We start from the raw sequence: 19,461 nt of genomic DNA, 5'->3' as shown, positions 1-19,461 counted from the left end.
GTTTTCAGTTGGGTCCAACCCCCCCATGACCCCATTTGGGGTTTTCCTGGCAAAGATACTGAAATGGTTTACCATTTCCTTCTCCAGCTCATTTTACAGATGAGGAAACTGAGGCAAACAAGGTTAAGGGACCTGCCCAGGGTCACAGAGCTAGGAAGTGTCTAAGGCCAGATCTGAACTCAAGGCTTCCTCACTCCAGGCCCAGCACGCTATCTACTGTACCAGCTAGCTGCCCAGCTGCAAGCTATTATTTTCTGAGTCCTTTCCATGCAATCTGGAGCTGAACAAAGAAACGGCGGAAAACTGTCATTTGCCTCATCAATAAAACAAGGAGGTTGACCTAGATGTCCTTTCCAGTCCTAGCTTTATGACACTGAGTTCCTAATCAGGCAGTTCATGACTCCTTCTCAAAAGTGGCCTGTTAAATTGTGGCAGGTGATAGTATATCTTATCTTAATGCTGCAAGAAATGATGAACACGGGGAAGGTGTGGGAATAGGCCAAAAGGGGATATAGAAGGGGGTTTAGATTTAGGGGAATGGGAGGATAAGGGAGGGACTGCTAGAGTGGGGGTAGGTCAAGTAATAGGAGGGTAAGGTAGCAGACAGAAGTAAAGTAGAAGTGTCAGGAGAGACAGGAAAATAAGAGATCTGTATAAACATAAAAACAAAGATTAGGAGTAGAATTTCTTAGGGAAAGTATATGTTCATATATGTGTGTATGCATGTATATACGTGTGTATGTATGTATGTGTGTGTATGTATATATCAATACCTATATATAAATATATTGAACGCTCAGTTGTAGCCCTGGGGTGGTGGGCAAGGGGGAGGGAGGGGGGAAAAAAGAACAAAGTAAAAAGTATGCAGCAGAGAACAAAAGAAAACCTACAAGGAGCAAAGAAAAGATGGACGGCTTTCAACATAATGCACAGTATTTAACACACAGGTGTTCTTGAAATGAAAAGTTATTGCTATATATTTTGAATCCTCTCCTATGTTCTACTGTGTACATGACATTCTTGTTTTTTTAATTTTATATTTAAATTTTTTTTTAATTTAAAAAATTTTAAAAAAAGAAATGATGAACAGAGAATACAGGGAAGGGTGGGAAGACTTACACGAACTGATGCGAAGTGAACAGAACCAGGACACAAGATGTACACACAATGACTACAACAAGGTAAACAGAGAGAGTTACAATAGCAGCAACAGCAAACATAGGAACTGAAGGCTGGGTAACTAGAATGCCCAGGCTGGGCACCAAAGAAGAGTTATGGAACGCACATCTCCTCCTTTGCAGGTGAGGCACTGAGAAGTACCTGGACAAGCTCTGAAGTCAGAGGACCTGGATTCAAATCTCACCTTTGCTGCTTAACATCTGTGTGACCTTGGGGCAAATCCCCTCATCCACCTGGCCCTTGCGTATAAAATCAAGATGGCCAAAACCAGAGGGCCTCTAAGATCACTTCCAGTTCTAGGTGGAAGAGCCTGTAACTAAGGATACAGGAAATGGCACATGCTGTCAGACTGAAGGGACATGTGCTCAGATGTGCTGAGCTGCTTTTTTTTGTCTCTTTTTCATTCTGCATTATGGGAATACCTCTCAGAATGGGGGAGAAGAGTGGGTAATAAAAAGGATGTAAAAATTAAACATATTAATAAACTTTTAAAAATCAGTCTGTTATTTATGCTATAGGGCAGCTAGGTGACAGTGGATTCAGTACCAGGTCTGGGGTCAGGAAGACTCATCTTCCTGAGTTCAAATCCAGCCTCAGACACTCACTAGCTAGGTGACCCTGGGCAAGTCACTGAACCCTGTTTGCCTCAGTTTCCTCATCTGTCAAATGAGCTGGAGAAGGAAATGGCAAAGCACTCCAGTATCTCTGCTACGAAACCCCCAAACGGGGTCATGAAGAGTTGGGTGCTGCTAAAACAATGGAACAAGAAGAATAACACATACGTATAATGGGCATCATACTACTCATTTGATAAGGGACATCTGTCATCTCTCAGGTCCTTCCAACTCTGGGTCACTACAGATCTATTACTTCCATTAGAGTATAAGCTTTTGGGTCGAATCATTAGGATATTTCTGCTTTCATCAAGCCTAAATTTGCCTCATCAGGTGTGCCACCCCATCATTCCACCCTCAAGGGCAGGAGGGAGGGAAGAAAGGAAGGAGGGAAGAAGGAAGGAAGGATGGAAGGAGGGAGGGAGGGAGAGAGGGAGGAAAGAAGCAGAATGGAAGGAGAAGAGGAGGGAGAAAAGGAAAGGAAGGAGGGAGGTCTGGGTTAGAGAACAAAATGGAGGACGTGACCACTGTCTTCAAGCATATGAAGGGCCCTCCTATGGAAAAGCAAGAATTAGACTCATTCTGATTGGCCCTTATCAAATGAATTAGTTTCTCTAGAGCACTCTGCAAACCTTACAGCATCACATGAAAGGCTGTTGCTGCTGTCAGTGGCTATCCACTCCCAACCCTCATTTTACAGATGAGGAAACTAAGGCCTAGACAGCTGAAGGCTTGGGATTGGAACCCACACCTCCAGAGCTGGAGAGGTGAATGGTCTGTCTCAGTAGACAGGCTGGACTTCCCGGGGACAGCCTCTTCTCCATCCTCATTCTCTCTGAGTTCTCTGCAGCCTCTGACACTGTTCGTCACTCTGTCTCCTTGACGTTCTCTCCTCTCCAGGGACACCCCTCTCTCTGTTTCTCTCTCCCTGTCTTTGTTCTCTGTCTCTCTCTCCTCTCTCCTTCTCTCTCTCTGTCTCTCTCCCCCCTTCTCTCTCCTTTTTCTCTCTCTCCTCCCTTCTCTCTCCCCCTCTTCATATCTCTCTCCCTCCCCCCTCTGCAGAAGCAGGGGACTATGGGAGCGGAATACGGCTTCCTCCATCAGACACAGTGTACGTGGTGGCTGGTTTTGCTGAACCGGTTTTTTTTTTTTAGCCTTTCTCTTTTAGTTGTTGTCACTCAGGATGGCCCTCTAGGTAGGAGAGGGGAAGGGACACATTCAGAAATGAAGATGACGTTAAAAACAAAAGTTATTCATATAAATAAGTTTTTTGTTTTGGGTTTTTTTTTTTAAAGACTGGGCCTAAGACGCTGGAGGTTAAGTGTTCAGCCTTGGATTAAGCCAGAGCTGGTGCCACATTCAGAACATCCAAAGAACGTCTCTCCCCTAAGAATAAAGACTTTTAACAGCCCGTCTGCAGCAGCGATGTCACCGCCTGTGAACGCAGCATCACTGAAAGAGCTGTTTGTCTGCTCTCATTTCTAGGAAGGCCAGAGAAGGCAAGAACAGGACGGGTCAGCTCTGTGATAACAAAGGCGCACACACCCAGTGCCCTGCTCCCAACGGATGTCTGGGGACAGACCAAAGAGGAGTGAAGTTTCCCACCGGTCCCTGGCTCTGGGTCACAGGACCTCGGTCTGAATCTCGCCTCTGCCACTATTACAGAGGAGCCTCAGCAACAACAGAGAAGCACTTATTCAGGACTTCATATGTGCCAAGTGCTGTTTATTACAGGTGCTGAGGACACAAACGCAAAAAAAAAAAGACTCTGGACCAACTTCCCCAGGCCTCAGTTTCCTTATCTGTAAAATGAACAGGCTGGTCCAAATGGCCTCTAGAGTCTCTCCCAGCTCTAGAGCTCTGATCCTTTGACATGAATTCTCTCTCTCCATCACTGCAAATGTTTATACTGGAGGACCAGAGAAGGGGCCAACCTGTTCAACAGAGGTGATTTCCTCATGCAGAGAGTTCCAAAGCCATCCCCACCACTTACTATCTTTGTAACCTTGGAGTAGCTTCCTCTCTCTGGGACTCGGTTTCCTCCTCTGTAAAATTCAGGAGGGACCACACTCTATGCCCTTTAAAGTCCCCTCAATGTGGGCTCCTTGAGATCCAACACTGGGGTTGTGCCTTTCTTTTTATCCTTGGTACTTAGCACCATGCCTGGCACCCAGTAAGCACTTAATTAATGCTTGTTGACTGACTAAACACATCTATGATGTTACTGTGATAAATGTTTGTTGATCTGAGTGAAACATTCCCACGACAGCCAAGAAATTCCTAATTTCTTAGAAATGAGGGTTAAGATCCTACCAAAAAACTGAAACAAACAAACCTTAACTAAGTTTCTACTACATGGCTGGCATCGTGCAACATGCTGCTGGTACAAAAGCGATGAATGAAGCAGACCCTGTCCTCAAAGAGCTTACATTCCATCCATCCATCCATCCTTCCATCCATCCTTCCATCTATCCATCCATCTATCCATCCATCTTTCCTTCCATCCATCCATCCTTCTATCCTCCCATTCTTCCATCCATCAATCCATCCTTCCATCCATCTATCCTTCCTTCCATCCATCCATCCTTCCATCCATCCTTCCTTCCTTCCATCCATCTATCCATCCATCCATCTTTCCATCCATCTATCCATCCATCCTTCTTTCCATCCATCCATCCATCCTTCTTTCCATCCATCCATCCATCCATCTTTCCATCCATCCACCTATCCATCCATCCATCTTTCCATCCATCCATCCTTCCATCCATTCTTCCATCCATCCATCCTTCCATCCATCCATCTTTCCATCCATCCATCCATAAGCATTGGAGCTGGAACAGGTGCTGAGGCTGCAAAGGCAGACATTAAGCAGCCCCTGCCCTCCAGCAGCTTACATTCTACTGGGGAAACAACCAGACTAGCCTCAGCAACAAAAACCAATCAGGGACAAGAAGAAGGAGCAGTAAGGCTTCATCACCGGCATGAGGTTAAGATGGTCACACACTAAAAATTAAAACATAATTAATATTAATAATAACAACTGGCATTTATAGGGCACATCAAGGTTTGCAAAGCACTTTACAAATATCTCATTTTATCCTCATAACAACCCTGCCATGGAAGTGCTATTACTCCCATTTTACAGGTGAGGAACCCGAGGGAGACAGAGGTTAAGTGACCTGGCCAGGGGTCACACAGCTACGCTGTGTCTGAAGCTGGATTTGAATTCAGGTCTCCCTGACTCCAGGCCCAGCTCTCTCTCCACTGGGCCACCTTTTAAACAAACTCTCTCTTTCTCTCTCCCCTATGTAGATGTCTCTCCCCATCTCTCTCTGTCTCTGTCTCTCCTTCCTTTTCTGTTTCCCTGTCTCTGTCCATCTCTGTCTCTCTCCTAAAAGCTGTGAGCTTAATTCTAAGGGAGAAGTCCCAGTGCTGGAAAAACCCTCCATCTGAGTCTTAGCTTGGTGCCTGCTCAGAAAAGACTACCTTATTTTCTCTCGAGAAACCAGGAAAACTTGATGGACTCAAGATGCAGAAGGAGACATATGTTTCTGGCCGTGGCCAATGCTGGGCTGTGCAAATTGGTTATGAAAGGTTCGGTGTTTTTTTCCCCCTCCTAGTGGAGGGGAGTGGGAGAAGAGAGAAAATAAATGCTTGTTAATTGAAAAAAAAATAATTTAATGTTTCAAGGAGAAAAAGAAAAAAGGTGGGTTCCAAGGAAACCATTGCCTTCCCTGGCAAGAAGGAAGCATCAGTGGGATCATGGGCGTCAGGGTTTCTCCATTAACAAGTGGTTTTCCTGCCGTGGCTTCTGTAAATTAAATTGCCAGCCATCGTTGTCCTGGTCTCGTTGGTGACACTGGATTCCTGATGGAGGAAAAGTGATCTCATCTGATGAGAAGAAAAGCTGCTTCCTCCGCGGCATTTAAACACTTACTTCTAAAAGATGGGCCCATTTGTGCAAAAGGCCATGAGAACCGAGAATGAAGGACGTCTGGCCAAGGGCCCTGGAGAACAGAACACAAACCCATCAAATCACCAGGGCAAAATCTTGGGCTTTCTATATCAGATTGTGCGCTGTCTTGGGGAGGGAGGTGGAGAGGCAGAGGGAGAAAAACGTACAACTCAAAAGCTTATGGAAGTGATCGTTGATAATTCAAAATAAATTAATTTAAAAAAAAAAATCTTAGGGGCACCTAGGTGGCGCAGTGGATAGAGCTCTGGCCTTGGAGTCAGGAGGACCTCAGTTCAAATCTGGCTGTGTGACCCTGAGCAAGTCACTTAACCCCAACTGCCTCACCAAAAAGCAAAAAACAAAAAAACAAAAAAAATCCTCAGGCTTTGATCCACTGGCTTTCTGATTTAACTGATGTCAGTAAAGCAAGCAACTGCAAAGTCCTCTTCTTAAAGCACCGGTCTGACCCTTTCACTTCTCCCTGCTCTAGAAACTCCAATGGCTCCCTATTGCCCCCAGCATAAAATGCAAACTCTTCATTTCAGCATGTAAAGCCTTTCACAATTCAGCTCTAATCTACTCTGCCAGTCTCATTTCCCATCCCTCCCCTTCACGTGCCCAACATTACAGCCAAACTGCTCTACTGATGTGATTCCAAAACTCAACTCCTCATCTCCCATCTCCGTGCCTCTGCACAGGCTGTCCCCCGCACCCTGCACACCATCCTCCCTTCCACCTCTTTTCTCATCTCCTGGTAAGGCTCCCCTCACAGGCCACTTCCTGCACAAAGTCTTTCATGATCCCTCTAGGATTAGTGAGCTCTCCTGCCTCAAATAATTATAAATAAATAAATGTGTGTGTGAGTGTGTCTGTGTGTCTGTTTACAGGCGACGGCCTCCAGCAGAATGCAATCTCCTTGAAGGAAAGGACTGTTTTTCCTTTTGTCTCTGTATGCCCAGTACCTGGAAAGATTGCTGGAATTAGCATTAAAGGGCCACAGTTCAATCCCATCTCTGTCATCCATCCATCTATCCATCATCCATCTATTCATCCATACATCCATCTATCTCCAGTCCTTTCGTAGAGATAGAGACAGAGAGATATAGATAGTTATCTATATGTGGGGCTCCACATGGCCCCGCCCCTTTGGCAGCTCTTCAGCCCTGGCTGCTGGAGCAGCTTCAGTGAGTAGAGGGCAGGACCCTTGGCAAGGGGCTGCCCCAGCCCTGCTGCTGCCACCACCTACCTAGAAGAGGAGCTTGGGCTGGCCAGTCACTGGACAGCTGAATTTGTATAACGTGAATGTAAAGCAAGAACTTTCTGTATATTGACTTCTATCTATATCTACACATATATCTACTCCTTTTATAAATATAGATACCTATAGATAGATAAATAGATCTAGATAAGATAGAAAGGTAGGTAGATATATAAATAGATGGAGATAGAAAGGTAGGTAAGTAGGTAAAAAGATAAGCTACACAGAGAGGTAGATAGCTGTATAGACAGGAAGACAGCTATACCTAGATAGATTAGACAGATGATAGGTGGGTAGATAAGAGAGATATATCTAAACCAGGGTTTCTTAAACTTTTCCCACTCATGACCCATAGTTTAAGAAGCATTGATCTAGATAGATTGGTTAAGTGGATGGACGGGTGGATATATCCAGAGAAGTAGATAGGTAGGTAGGTAGATAAGACAAAGAGACAGACAGACAGATACAGATCTGGATACAGAAGACCTCCAACTCCGTGGGGGCTGAGCTTCCCGGAAGCGACCAGACAAGACCAGCTACCTGGGCCACCTCTAATGAATGAGGGGGAATGAGGATGCACAGGCATTTTTCTTTTTACGAAATCATAAACCGAGAGCTCTGAGGGAGCTCAGGGGCTGTGTTCTTTCGGCCGCTCCAAGCCCCACCCCAAGCTGGCTTGCGGGAGCAGCTCCCAGAACTTCCCGATCGCATCCCCTTGGCCTGCCCGGCAGCGGGGGGAAGCTGCTGGCTTTCTGTCTCTGGTAGGTTTTTGTGGACGCCTTCCCCTCTGTATCAGCCCATCTGCTCTTATTTAATGGGTCATTACCAGTTTGGGCAGGAAATATCTAAACAGAAGTGAGGCCAAAGGCAAGTGCTCTAGGCAGAGGGGGTTTAAATTCAGCCAACCACACTAGCGGCCTCCCCATCATAATAAAAATGATTTACAATTACGCGGGGATTTAAATGTGCTGGGCAAGCTGTACACGGGGGATTTCCCTTAATCCTCAGAACCCCCTGTAAAGGCCACTGTTACTTTTCCAGGCGCAGACTGGCACTGTGGACAGAATGCAGGCCTGGGAGTCAGGAGGACCCGAGTTCAAATCTCATCACTGCCACCGACCAGCTGTGTGACCATGGATAAGTCACTGAAACTAAACCTCAACCAATCACTCCACAAGCGCATTTGTCTATGTGCTGGGCGCCGAGATCACAAACACAAAGAAGGCTCAGCCTGGTCCTCAAGGAGGTTACAATCCATCGCTTAGACACAGTGTCAGGAGACCTGGATTTGAATCCTGCCTCTGACACTTACCTGCGTGACATCAGGCAAGTCACTTAACCAGGCTGGGCCTCAGTTTCCCCATCTGTCAAATGGGGGGATGGGGCTGGATGGCCTCTGAGGTCCCTTCCGCCCCAGGCCAACAAGCCCATCACAGGAGCTCTCTCTCCATCAGTGGAAATGCTCAGACTGGAGGACTGGGAGGAGCAAGGTCAGACCTGGGGCTGCAGGAGTGCCTGGGAGGCTGCACAGCACCATGGCTCCCCCTGGTGGCAGAGAACAAGTCTGCAACAGTTCTCTCCATCCAAACGAGAGGTCTTGCCATCCGCCCTGACGCGGCTCCCTCTGCCCTCTGGAACAGAAAGCAGAGTCTGGACCAGACCTGAGGAGCCCCTGGCTGCCGCCCGCACCTCAGGGCTGAGCTCTAAACTCACTGGGGAGCAAGTCAGCAACCCGACCCACTACACACGCCTCTTCCTGCGAGGGCAGGAAGGGAAGAACCTTTTATAGAGCGCCTACTGTGTACAAGGCACTGTGCTAGGCACTTCACAATTCTTACTTCATTTGATCCTCATAGCAACTCTGGCAGGCAGATGCTATTATCATGCCCATTTTACAGCTGGAGAAACGGAGGCCAAAAGAGGATAAGTGACTTGGCCAGGGTCACACAGCTAGTAAATATCCTAGGGCATATTTGAATTCGGGTCTTCCTAACCAGGGGCTCTATCCAGTTTACATTATAAATCAGAATTAAGAAATGATGGTGCATTTTTTTTTTTGCATTTTGGTGAGGCAATCAGGGTTAAGTGACTTGCCCAGGGTCACACAGCTAGTAAGCGTCAAGTGTCTGAGGCCAGATTTGAACTCAGGTCCTCCTGACTCCAAGGCCAGAGCTCTATCCACTGCACCACCTAGCTGCCCCTCACGGTGCATTATTTTGCAGTTGCCAAAAATACTCTTCCTACTGCACGAGATCTGACCAGATCATTCCATGGCTCCGATACCTCAGTGGCTCCCAATTGCCTCTGGGATAGAACACAAACTTTAAGGCCCCTGACAATCTGGCTTCAACTTACCCTCTCAGAATTATTTCACTTTCTTCCTCTTCAGATTCTACATTCCAACCAAAAATACATAACTAGCACCCCTGATCCTGTCCTGTCCCTTCTTGCCTCTCCCCACATCCCTGGAATACACTTTTTCCTTAGCCACTGAAACCCTTCCCTTCTAAGGCCCAGACCGAAGTCTACTTTCTCCATATCTGTCAAGCACTTAGCACAGTGCCTGCACACAGAAGGCACTTAATACTTACTCCCTCTCCCAAGTGAACATCACCTCCTTAGGCTCACAAGATCACAGCCTCAAAGCTGGAAAGGACCTTCATTTTACAGTTAAGGGAATGGAGGTCCAAAGTGGTGATTTACCCAAGGCCGCTCAGACACTACAAGTGTCAGGGCCGGGATTCAAGCCAGGATTCAGCGTCTCTAATTCCAAATCTGGCCATCTTTCCACCTCGTTAGACTTCTCCTTTGCCTGTATCCCAGTGTAACTAACATATCCTGGCTTAAGTGTGGGTGCATATATAATACACACATCTAGATATGGATAGATACATATACATGTGTGTGTAGATATAGATATATGCCTTATCCTCCCATTAGACTGCAAGTTCTCGCTCTATAGAGATAGATCTGTGTATGGGACGGCTAGGTTGCACAGTGGATAGAACACCAGCCCTGGAGTCAGAAAGACCTGAGTTCAAATCTAGCCTCAGACACGTACTAGCTGTGTGACCCTGGGCCAGTCACTTAACCTTGCTTGCCTCAGTTTCCTCTTCTGTAAAATGAGCTGGAGAAGGAAATGGCAAGCCCCTCTAGTATCTTTGCCAAGAAAATCCCAAATGGGATCACAGAGGCAGACAAATGAAAAACAACTAAACAACAGATCTATCTATCTATATCTATCTATCTATCTATCTATCTATGTATCTACGTATCTATCTGTGTATCTACATATCTATCTATGTATCTACGTATCTACGTATCTATCTATCCATCTATGTATCTACGTATCTATCTATGTATCTACGTATCTATTTATCTATCTATCCATCCATGTATCTATGTATCCATCTATGTATCTACGTATCTATCTATCCATCCATCTATGTATGTATCTACATATCTATCCATCTATGTATCTACGTATCTATCTATCTATCCATCCATGTATCTACGTATCTATTTATCTATCTATCCATCTATGTATCTACGTATCTATTTATCTATCTATCCATCTATGTATCTACGTATCTATCTATCTATGCATCTATCCATCCATCTACGTATCTATTTATCTATCTATCCATCTATGTATCTACGTATCTATCTATCCATCTATCTATCTATGTATCTATCTATCTATCTATCTACGTATCTATCTATCTATCTATCCATCCATGTATCTATGTATCTATGTATCTATCTATCCATCTATGTATCTACGTATCTATCTATGTATCTATCTATCTATGCATCTACGTATCTATCTACGTATCTATCTATCTATCTATCTATGTATCTATCTATGTATCTATCTATCTTATCCTCTCATTAGTCTCCAAGCTCCTACAGGGACATCCTCCTAATCTAACTGCTCTCTACCCCCCACTCCACCCCACCTCCTTCCCACCAATGCTGAGCTCAACACTTTGCAAATAGGAAATGTTTTGAAATTAGCTAATGGGGTTTTGTGCCTTGGCCCTCCTTCCGCACCCGGGCTCTCTGGAATCTCTCCTTTCTTTTTCCACTAAACTTAAGCTTCATTTTCTACAACAAGAGCTTCCTGGTCCCCTTCCCCAGCCCCGCCCTCACCCCAAATTGTGAGGCCCCTCCCCCCGAGGTTCTCTGACATCAGTTTTGTGGGAGTTTGCATGTACTCAAATATGAGCAAGCTGTGTCCCCATTAGAGTGTAAGTGTAAGCTCCTGGAGGGCAGGGACTGGTTTGTTGTTTTTTTTTTAAATTCTCCGCACCTAGCAGGGCCTAGGACATTATGCGGGATTAATAAATGTGTGCTGATTGATCAGTTTTACCTGTCTAAAAGTGACAGAGAAACAGAGGCCCAGTTCCAGGCTGTGCTGAGCGCCTGGGTCTGGAGGAAGTGTCTGGGCATCGATGGGCTCATTGTTTTAGAAAGCAATCCCAGCAGCAGCTTGTCTGGTCATCTCTGCTCACTATCTTTCTCCAAAAGGAAGAAGGAGAAGAAAGCAGCCACTGGGGACTCTCTCTGGCCACAGAATCATAAAATTATACGGGGAAAAAACAGCAGAAAAGAAAGAGTCCTCAGACAACACAGAATAAGGCTCACTCCTTATTTGTAGGGATGGTGAGGCTGCCTCCCCGGGGTTCCCAGCTCCGGATTTCTCTGGTCAGGATCTTGGTCCTCTTCTCTACAGAACAGCTTAGAAACAAGACTCCACTGGGGACGTTAAGGGTCGCCCCGAACAGCAGAAGCTTGCTACATGCATCACTGTGTCATTATATGATTTTATTGATTTTTTTTTCTATCACCTTCATTCCCCCAAAATATATCCCTTCCTCCTACCCTACTCAAGGGGCCATCCCTTGTAACAAAAGACAAAAAAGAAAGAAGAAAAAAACCAGCCCCCAAACCAACCAATACATTGGGAAGCAATGTCACGTACTGGAGCCCAAGGTCCTGGGTTGAAATCTTAGCTCCACCATTTACCGCCTGTGTGTGCAAGTCATTTAAATTCCCTACACCTCAGTTTCCTCACCTGTAAAATAAGGGAGTGGGCCCAGGGCCCAAATGTCTGAAAGAGTATGCAACATTCCACCCCACAATCCCCCACTTCTACAAAGAGATGTCTGCTTTTCTCAACTCTTCTCCATGGTCCAACCTGGTATTTACAATTGCACAATATTAAATTCCTTTTGTTTTCTTTCTATTTAACCTTGTAGTTACTGTGTAAACAATGATCTCCTTACAAATGCCTAATCTCTCCAGAGTATTGCCTGTAGTAGTAGTAGTAGACAATTCCTATCATAAAAAAATTGTGAGTACCCAGAGGCAATATGCATGTGTCCATAAATTATACATATTCATACACATATTTATAAATTACATATATGTACTACCGCATTCATAATTATTTTCAGAGAAAAAGGTGAAATTTGAAAAGAATGAGAGATAAATGCCTTTTGACCCCAGAGTCCACAGGAAGCCACATATATTTATGGCTTTAGGAAGACCACTCCAACAGCCACATGGAGGATGGTTTGGAGAGGGGAGCCAGAGGATCAGCAAGGCCAAATTAAATAGTCTAGTCAAAAGGTGATGAATGCCTGGCACACAGCAGGTGCCTAATATATGTCCATTGACTGACCGACTGACAAAAGTAGGGGATTGCTGGGTCAATGGAAAGAAGGGATCACATGAGAAAGGATGATATGAATGTAAAAATGGCCCCCACGACAGAGATGGTGAAGCTGAATGACAGGAAAGATGGAAATGCCCTGGGCAATAATGAGAAGGTTAGGAAGAGGGGCGGGTGGGGGTGGGATGTCATAAAGTCTGTGGTCTTTCACAACCTACTCACCCCTGCTCATTCTGCCCTCCTCAAAATGAAAGGGAGGAGTGGGGGATCCCACACACCCTGCCAGTCACTGTCCTGGAACACATATCCTGCCCTCGAAGGTGACACACCCATCAGGTGACCTGGAGGCTAAGGGATGAGCAGGTGGGAAGATAGGTATTTGTATGGCTGCTGCTCTGGGCACCCAGCTAGTGCCCAGATTATAACTGCCCTAAAAGCAGGTTCTCAAAAGACTGGACTTATAGAGAAAAAATGCTCCAAGTGACTGATAAAAAGAAAAATGCAAAATCACATAACACTGAGGTTCTATCTCACACCCACGGGATCAGCAAAGATGGCAGGTAACAATTGTTGGAGGCGGTGGAGAACATCCAGGCCATTACCGGAGCTGGGAACTGGTCCAGGGCAATTTGGAACGAGGCTCCAAAAGTCACTTAACCTCTGACCCAGTGATATTACTATGAGGCATAATCCTCAAAAGGTCAAAAGGACCCATGTGTACAAAAATACTTATAGCAGGTCTTTCTGTGGTGGCAAAGAATTAAAAACTGAGGGAAACAGATCAACTGGAGAATGGCTGGACCAGTGATGGTCTATGAATGTGATGGAATACCATTGTGCCATGGGAAATGATGAAGGGTGTAGTTTCAGAGAAACTTGGGAAGACTGATATGAACTGATGCAGAGTGAAGGGGACAATTTGTGCAATATTAATAACACTATAAAAGATAGCCCCTGGGAAAGCCTACAGAACTCTGACCAATGCAAGAACCCATGAGGACTCTAGTCTCCTCCTCTCAGTGATGGGCTCAAATGGCTGGCATTTTCAGATATGCCCAATAAGCCACAAGACTGCTTCTGCTTGCTTATAGTCACTGGTGACAAGGGTGGGCTTGTTCTGGGGTTGGGGAATGAGGAAATGATAGTGCTACAAAAAAAAAAGAAGAAGAAACAGGGAAAAAAAGAGCATCAATAAAATATATTTTTTAAAAAAGACAGAGAAGTCCAGGAGGGGGCAGAGACGAGCAGGGCATGGTTGACACTATCACGTTAAGAAGGATGTATACGTTTTAAAAACCAAGTCGTAAACATGGTAGATTCAGTTACATAGGCAATCCTTTTTTTCCATCCTTTTAAAATAGAAATGTTTCTATGTTGATGACTGCCAAGTCCATAATCTTTAAATAAATAAAATAATTAACTAGGTAGAAGATAAAATGTCAGTACAAGTAAGAAATTTTAAATAACAAAAAAATTATTTTTTTAAAAAGTAGGCCAAACAGACCCCAAAGAGGTCAGAGACATCAAAGATAAAGGAACAGGATTCATATGTTCAAAAATAATTACAGCAGCACTTTTTGCTGTAACAAAGAAGTAGAAACAAACCACTTTTCTCTGGGGGATGGAATTCCACTGCCACAGAGTCCCATGAAAGGACTGGGTCTGAATCCAGGCACTGCCTTTTCTACCTTGCATGACCTTGGGTGAGTCATCTGCCCTCCTTATTTTAACAAGGGGGTTGGTCTAAATGATCTCTAGGGTCCTTTCTAGTCTTAAACCTATAATGTTACTATTTATGCCTTGCATTTTTCCGAGATGAACTCACAAAAGAAAGTCATGGGGGAAAAAGAAATACTGGCAAACTCAAGAGAAGACGCTGGCAAGCCACTCTGGGCTGAAATGAACACCAGTGGGGAGGAATTGTTTATATGTCAACTGTTTATATGAAGTCCTTAGTAGCTGAACTTTTCTTCCCAACCATTTTATTGTGAATTCTGCTCTTAAAAGAAGGGGAAATGAATGGAAAAAAAAAAGAAAAAAAAATTTCCCAGATTAAGAAGATTCAGAAACTCAAGTGCTCAACTTGTCTCTAGGAGAGACTTTACAGGCAGTGGTGACTCCTGAAAATAATATTCTAGCATCCCACCTCTTGACAAAAGAGGTGATAAACTCAGGGTACAGACTAAGAGAGTTTTTTTTTGATATGGCCACTGTGGGAACTGGTAATGAAATATTACTGGTCCATAAGAAATGTTAAAAAAAAAAAAGATGGATTCAGACTGTTACAGGGTTTTCATTTTCATTTTCCAACGGGACAGAGAAAATAGATTTTTGCTCATTGAAAAAAAATTAATGTTTTTAAAATGTTTTACAATAATGATTTAGCGGTACTTTTTGTAGTAGTAAAGAACTGATTCCCATAGGCTAAGAAATGGCTGAACAAGGGCTAACCAAACTGTGGATGAGTGGATGGGTGTGTGGGTGGGTGTGTATGGTGGGAAATTACTGCACAGCACAAAACAAGTATAAAGTACCCAAAGTAGCAAGGGAAGACTTCTGCAGGCAGAGCTAGGAAAAGATTACACAATGACAACCCTGTTAATAGAAAGAATAAAACAAAATTGAACCCTGGCTAATCTTACAGTGACCAAGAAGTCTGCCCCAAGAAAATGGACTCCCCTGCCTTCACTGCACAGGTAGGTGACCATGGCTGTGAAATACTACATATTCTGTCAGACCTGGCTGTTGCGTTGTTTAATTTTATTGAAATGCCTTTTTTTTTTTTGCTCTTTAAAATTTTTTTTTCTTGTAAGAAATGGTGCATGGAGTTGAGGGGGAAATGGATATAAGAGAAAATGAATGTTAAAAACATAAAAGATCATAAGAGAAGGGGGGCTAATAGAAGGGAGGGTGGATTAGGGAAGGTAGTGGTCAGAAGAAAAATACCTGAGGATGGACAGGGAAAAAGGAGAGAGTAGGATAAACGGGAAAGAGAGTGAGGAATAAGATAGAGGGAAATACATAGTAAAAATAACTAAAAAAAGTTTTACAGCAAGTTTCTCTGATAAAGGCCTCATTTCTCAAATATATAGAGAACTGAGTCAATTTTATAAAAATAAGAGCCTTTCTCCAATTGATAAGTAGTTAAAGGATAGGAACAGGCAGTTTCCAGATAAAGAAATCAAAGCTATATATAGTCATATGAAAAAATGATCAGAGAAATTCAAATTAAAACAACTCAGAGGTACCACTCATACGTATCAGAGTGGCTAATATACAGAAAAAGAAAATGACAAATGTTGGAGGGGATATAGGAAAACTGAGACACTAATGCACTGTAGGTGGAATTGTGAACTGATCCAACCATTCTGGAAAACAATATGGAACTATGCCTGAAGGGCTATAAAGCTGTGCATGTCCCAACTGACCCAGCAGTAGCATTACTAGGTCTATATCCCAAAGAGATCACAAAAAAGAGAAGGAAAAGGAAAAGGTTCTATACGTACAAAAATACTCATAGCAGCTCTTTTTGTGGTGGTAAAGAATTAACTGGAAATTGAGGCGATGCCCATCAGCTGGGGAATGGCTGAACAAGTTGTGGTACATGACTGTAATGGAATACTACTGTGGTATAAAAAACGATGAGCAGGATGCTCTCATTAAAAACCTGGAAAGACCTACATGAACTGATGCAAAGTGAAGTGAACAGAACCAGGAAAACACTGTACACAGTGAGTGCAACATTGTAACAATGATCAACCCTGAACAGCTTAGCTCTTCTCAGCAATACCACCATGCAAGACCATTCCAAAGGGCTCATGATGAGAAATGATACTCACCTCCAGAGAAAGAACTGATGTAGCCGAAATGCAGACCGAAGCATTCTTTAATTTATTTTTTCTTGGGGCTTTTTTCGTGTGTTTTCTTTCATAACATGCCTAATATGGAAATATGTTTTGCATGTCTACACATGTATGACCTATATCAAATTGCCTGCCTTCTCAATGAGGGGGAAGGGGAAGGAAGAAGAGAATTTGGAATTCAAAATTTTTTAAAAAATGTTAAAAACTGTTTTTACATGTAATTGGGCACAATAAAATTTTTTTTAAAAAGGATCAATAAAAATAATTTTTAAGTTGGAGGGGGGAGAAGATTGCTCCCATTTTTATACCATTTTCACTACAGCCCTATGAAATAGAGGTCATTAGCCCCTTTTTAGAAAAAAGGAAACCGAAGCTCAGAAAACTCAAGGTACTTGTCCAGGTCTCACAGCCTGCCAGAACTCTGCACTCCGTTGACCCCACTGAGCCACATGGCCACTCATGAGTAGAAGGAAGGCCCCCCGTTGCCTCACCTGGACAGTAGGTACCTATATCACAACACCATCGTGCTGATGCTCACAAAGGACAACAAAAACATTTTCAGAGCAGAGCTGCTGAGTGGCCTTCCTCCAGGTATAATTTTCCTCACGCGGCCTCTCCACGGCCCTCTTCCAGCTTGTAAGATGGCAAGATGTAAGACTTACTTGGTTAACTTGTGGCTTTTCATGGCAACGAGGAATTCCCTGAGGATCTCCGGGCTCTGGTGCCTGCAGGGCGTTTTGGACAGATACTTCATCGTCTGGAAGGAAGGAAGGAAAGAAAGAAGGGAGGCATGAAACAAGGGGCAGGGGCGGGGAGCACGGGAAGGACTCCACACTGGCCGGGCTGCTTCCTCAAGAGCGTCTGAATCAGCAGGTCCCACACCCTCGTCCAGCACACTCGCTGCCCCAACACTGGCGGGGCTGAGGACACGAGATGCAGAGGGCTGAAAAGAACCTCGCTGATGGAAACGGAAGGACTCGGCCAGAAGAGCCTAGCGCTGGAGAGGTGGAAGGGGCCGCAGGGGTCATCTGATCCAACCCCCTCATTTTATAAGGGCCAAAGGCACACAGAAAGCATTCCAGGCAGGATTTCAACTCAGATCTTCAGACATCAGAGTCAGTTCTCTTTCCACGGGTGCCACAATGTGCACACGGGGGTGAAAAGAACCTAAGAGATCATAGGGCTTGTGTTAAACACGAACAGACCGAAGCCCAGAGCAGGGGAAGAGTTTGGCCCAAGGTCACACAGGTGGAAAGTAGCAGAGCCGCATTCGAACCCAGGTCCTCTGGCCCCAAATGTCGATGACTATCTCTCCTACATCCATTATATTCCTCTCTGGGGTTAGGGTAGTTTTAAATGGCCTCCAATTTTATCTGTTTTATCCAATTTATGCAATTTACAGTCTTCAAGAGCTGCCCAGAGCAGGGGGTGCAGTGACTAGCTCAAGGTCACACAGCCAGCATGAGTCAGAGGCAGGATTTGAACCTGGGTCTTCCTGACTCTGAGGCCAGCAAATCTCTATCAGCACTGACACTCAAACACTGGACTCCTTCAAAACTAGAATCTGAGGAGGGGGAAGATGCCTATTTAGGCCAACAAGAGGCAGTGATTTCCTGCTCTGGAGCGGGAGGGGCTCTCTGCTCATTAATCGATCCAGACAACTTGGGACCTCCATAGACTGCCTGCTCCTTAAAGTCTGTGTGACCCTGGATTCATTACTAGACCTCTCTGGGCCTCATCACGAGATGCCTCCTCCTCCTTTGTAAGAGGCGAAAGCTCCTTTGAACCTGTCCAGAGGAAAACCTGGAGGGAGCAGGTCCCCTCACTCTCTCTGCTGGGGCCCCTGAGAAGTTCCTAGAAGGCAGGGACTGTCTCCCTGGGGTCTCACTTGTGGCAGAAGAAGACACTAAGCTGACCACTTCCCCACCAGTTAGGCCCAGGGAAGGCTCTGAGCCTCGGCCACGTTACAGGAAGGATGACCCCAGCTGAGGCTCTGGGGGCAGCCCAGCTCCCCTTCCTCTGTTGCCAGACCTTGAACATCTCCCTTTGGCTCCAGCTGTCACGAAAGCTGGTCTCTTTTCGTGATGAGAGCCTCAGTCAGTCTGCACCCTTGGCCTGCTCCCCAGAAGCCTGGTGGGGATAGGGAGAATGGAAGCGGAGGAGCAAGGATGAAGGCTATTTTATATACAACCCCCTACCTTTCCCCCACTCCAACTCAGCTGCCCCTCTCCCCTGCCTGCATCTTCTGTCCTTGAGGCTGCCCATCATTTTCCAACCCAGCTACCCCAACCTTGAGAACCAGAGGCCTGATCTCTTTACAACTTTTAACCTCGTCTCCTGCCAAAGCGAGGGAGCAGTCCAGGGAGGGAAATTTATTCCTTGGACTAGAGCCCACACAGATAAATGTGTGCAGATGGACAGCTTCAAAGAGGAACTCCCCACTGCACAGGGAAACATGCAGGGTCGGGAGGAAATCCCTTTACTGACACCCTCTCAACGAACCTCAAAATGGGGCACGGTGATGGAGAAGTCAGGGACAAGATGGTGCCCCAGACCCCCATTATTCTAGTCTCCAAGATTACCTGAACTGAACTGGAATGAGCATAAACAACGGGACGCTTGCAAACACAACTGAATAATGCAGACACATCTTACTGCGATTAATTGGCAAAACACGAGTAAACTAAATGAAGGCATGTCTCCTTCCACCATCTGGAAGACCGGGATCGGGAAAACCAAATGTTGAACCACATGTCCACACTGGATAAACTGCCTCCCCATTCACCCACCCTCTGTGCCTCAGTTTTTCTACTTTTAAAATGGGGCGGGGGGAAGAGAGGAAACACTTGCTACCTTAAGCACTCCGGTTCTCAAATGTCCCAACATCTCAGCATGTAAAGTGCTTCCAAGCCAGA

The 19,461-nt window shown here is 45.0% G+C and overlaps 1 protein-coding gene across 1 annotated transcript in view; it reads right to left on the bottom strand.

Moving 5' to 3' along the window:
* CRCP (CGRP receptor component) overlaps nt 1-19,461 on the bottom strand; it is a 48,204-nt gene that overhangs the window by 9,457 nt on the left and 19,286 nt on the right. The window contains exon 4 of the mRNA XM_021006999.2: nt 17,209-17,303. Coding sequence (XP_020862658.1) covers nt 17,209-17,303 — 95 coding nt within the window. The remainder of the gene's footprint in view (nt 1-17,208; nt 17,304-19,461) is intronic.

Source organism: Phascolarctos cinereus, unplaced genomic scaffold (assembly GCF_003287225.1).
Source record: "Phascolarctos cinereus isolate Bilbo 61053 unplaced genomic scaffold, phaCin_HiC Scaffold_5;HRSCAF=322, whole genome shotgun sequence".
In the NCBI taxonomy this organism is placed as follows: Eukaryota; Metazoa; Chordata; class Mammalia; order Diprotodontia; family Phascolarctidae; genus Phascolarctos; species Phascolarctos cinereus.
Note: the sequence above shows the minus strand (reverse complement) of the source record. Positions and strands in the feature narration are given on the sequence as shown.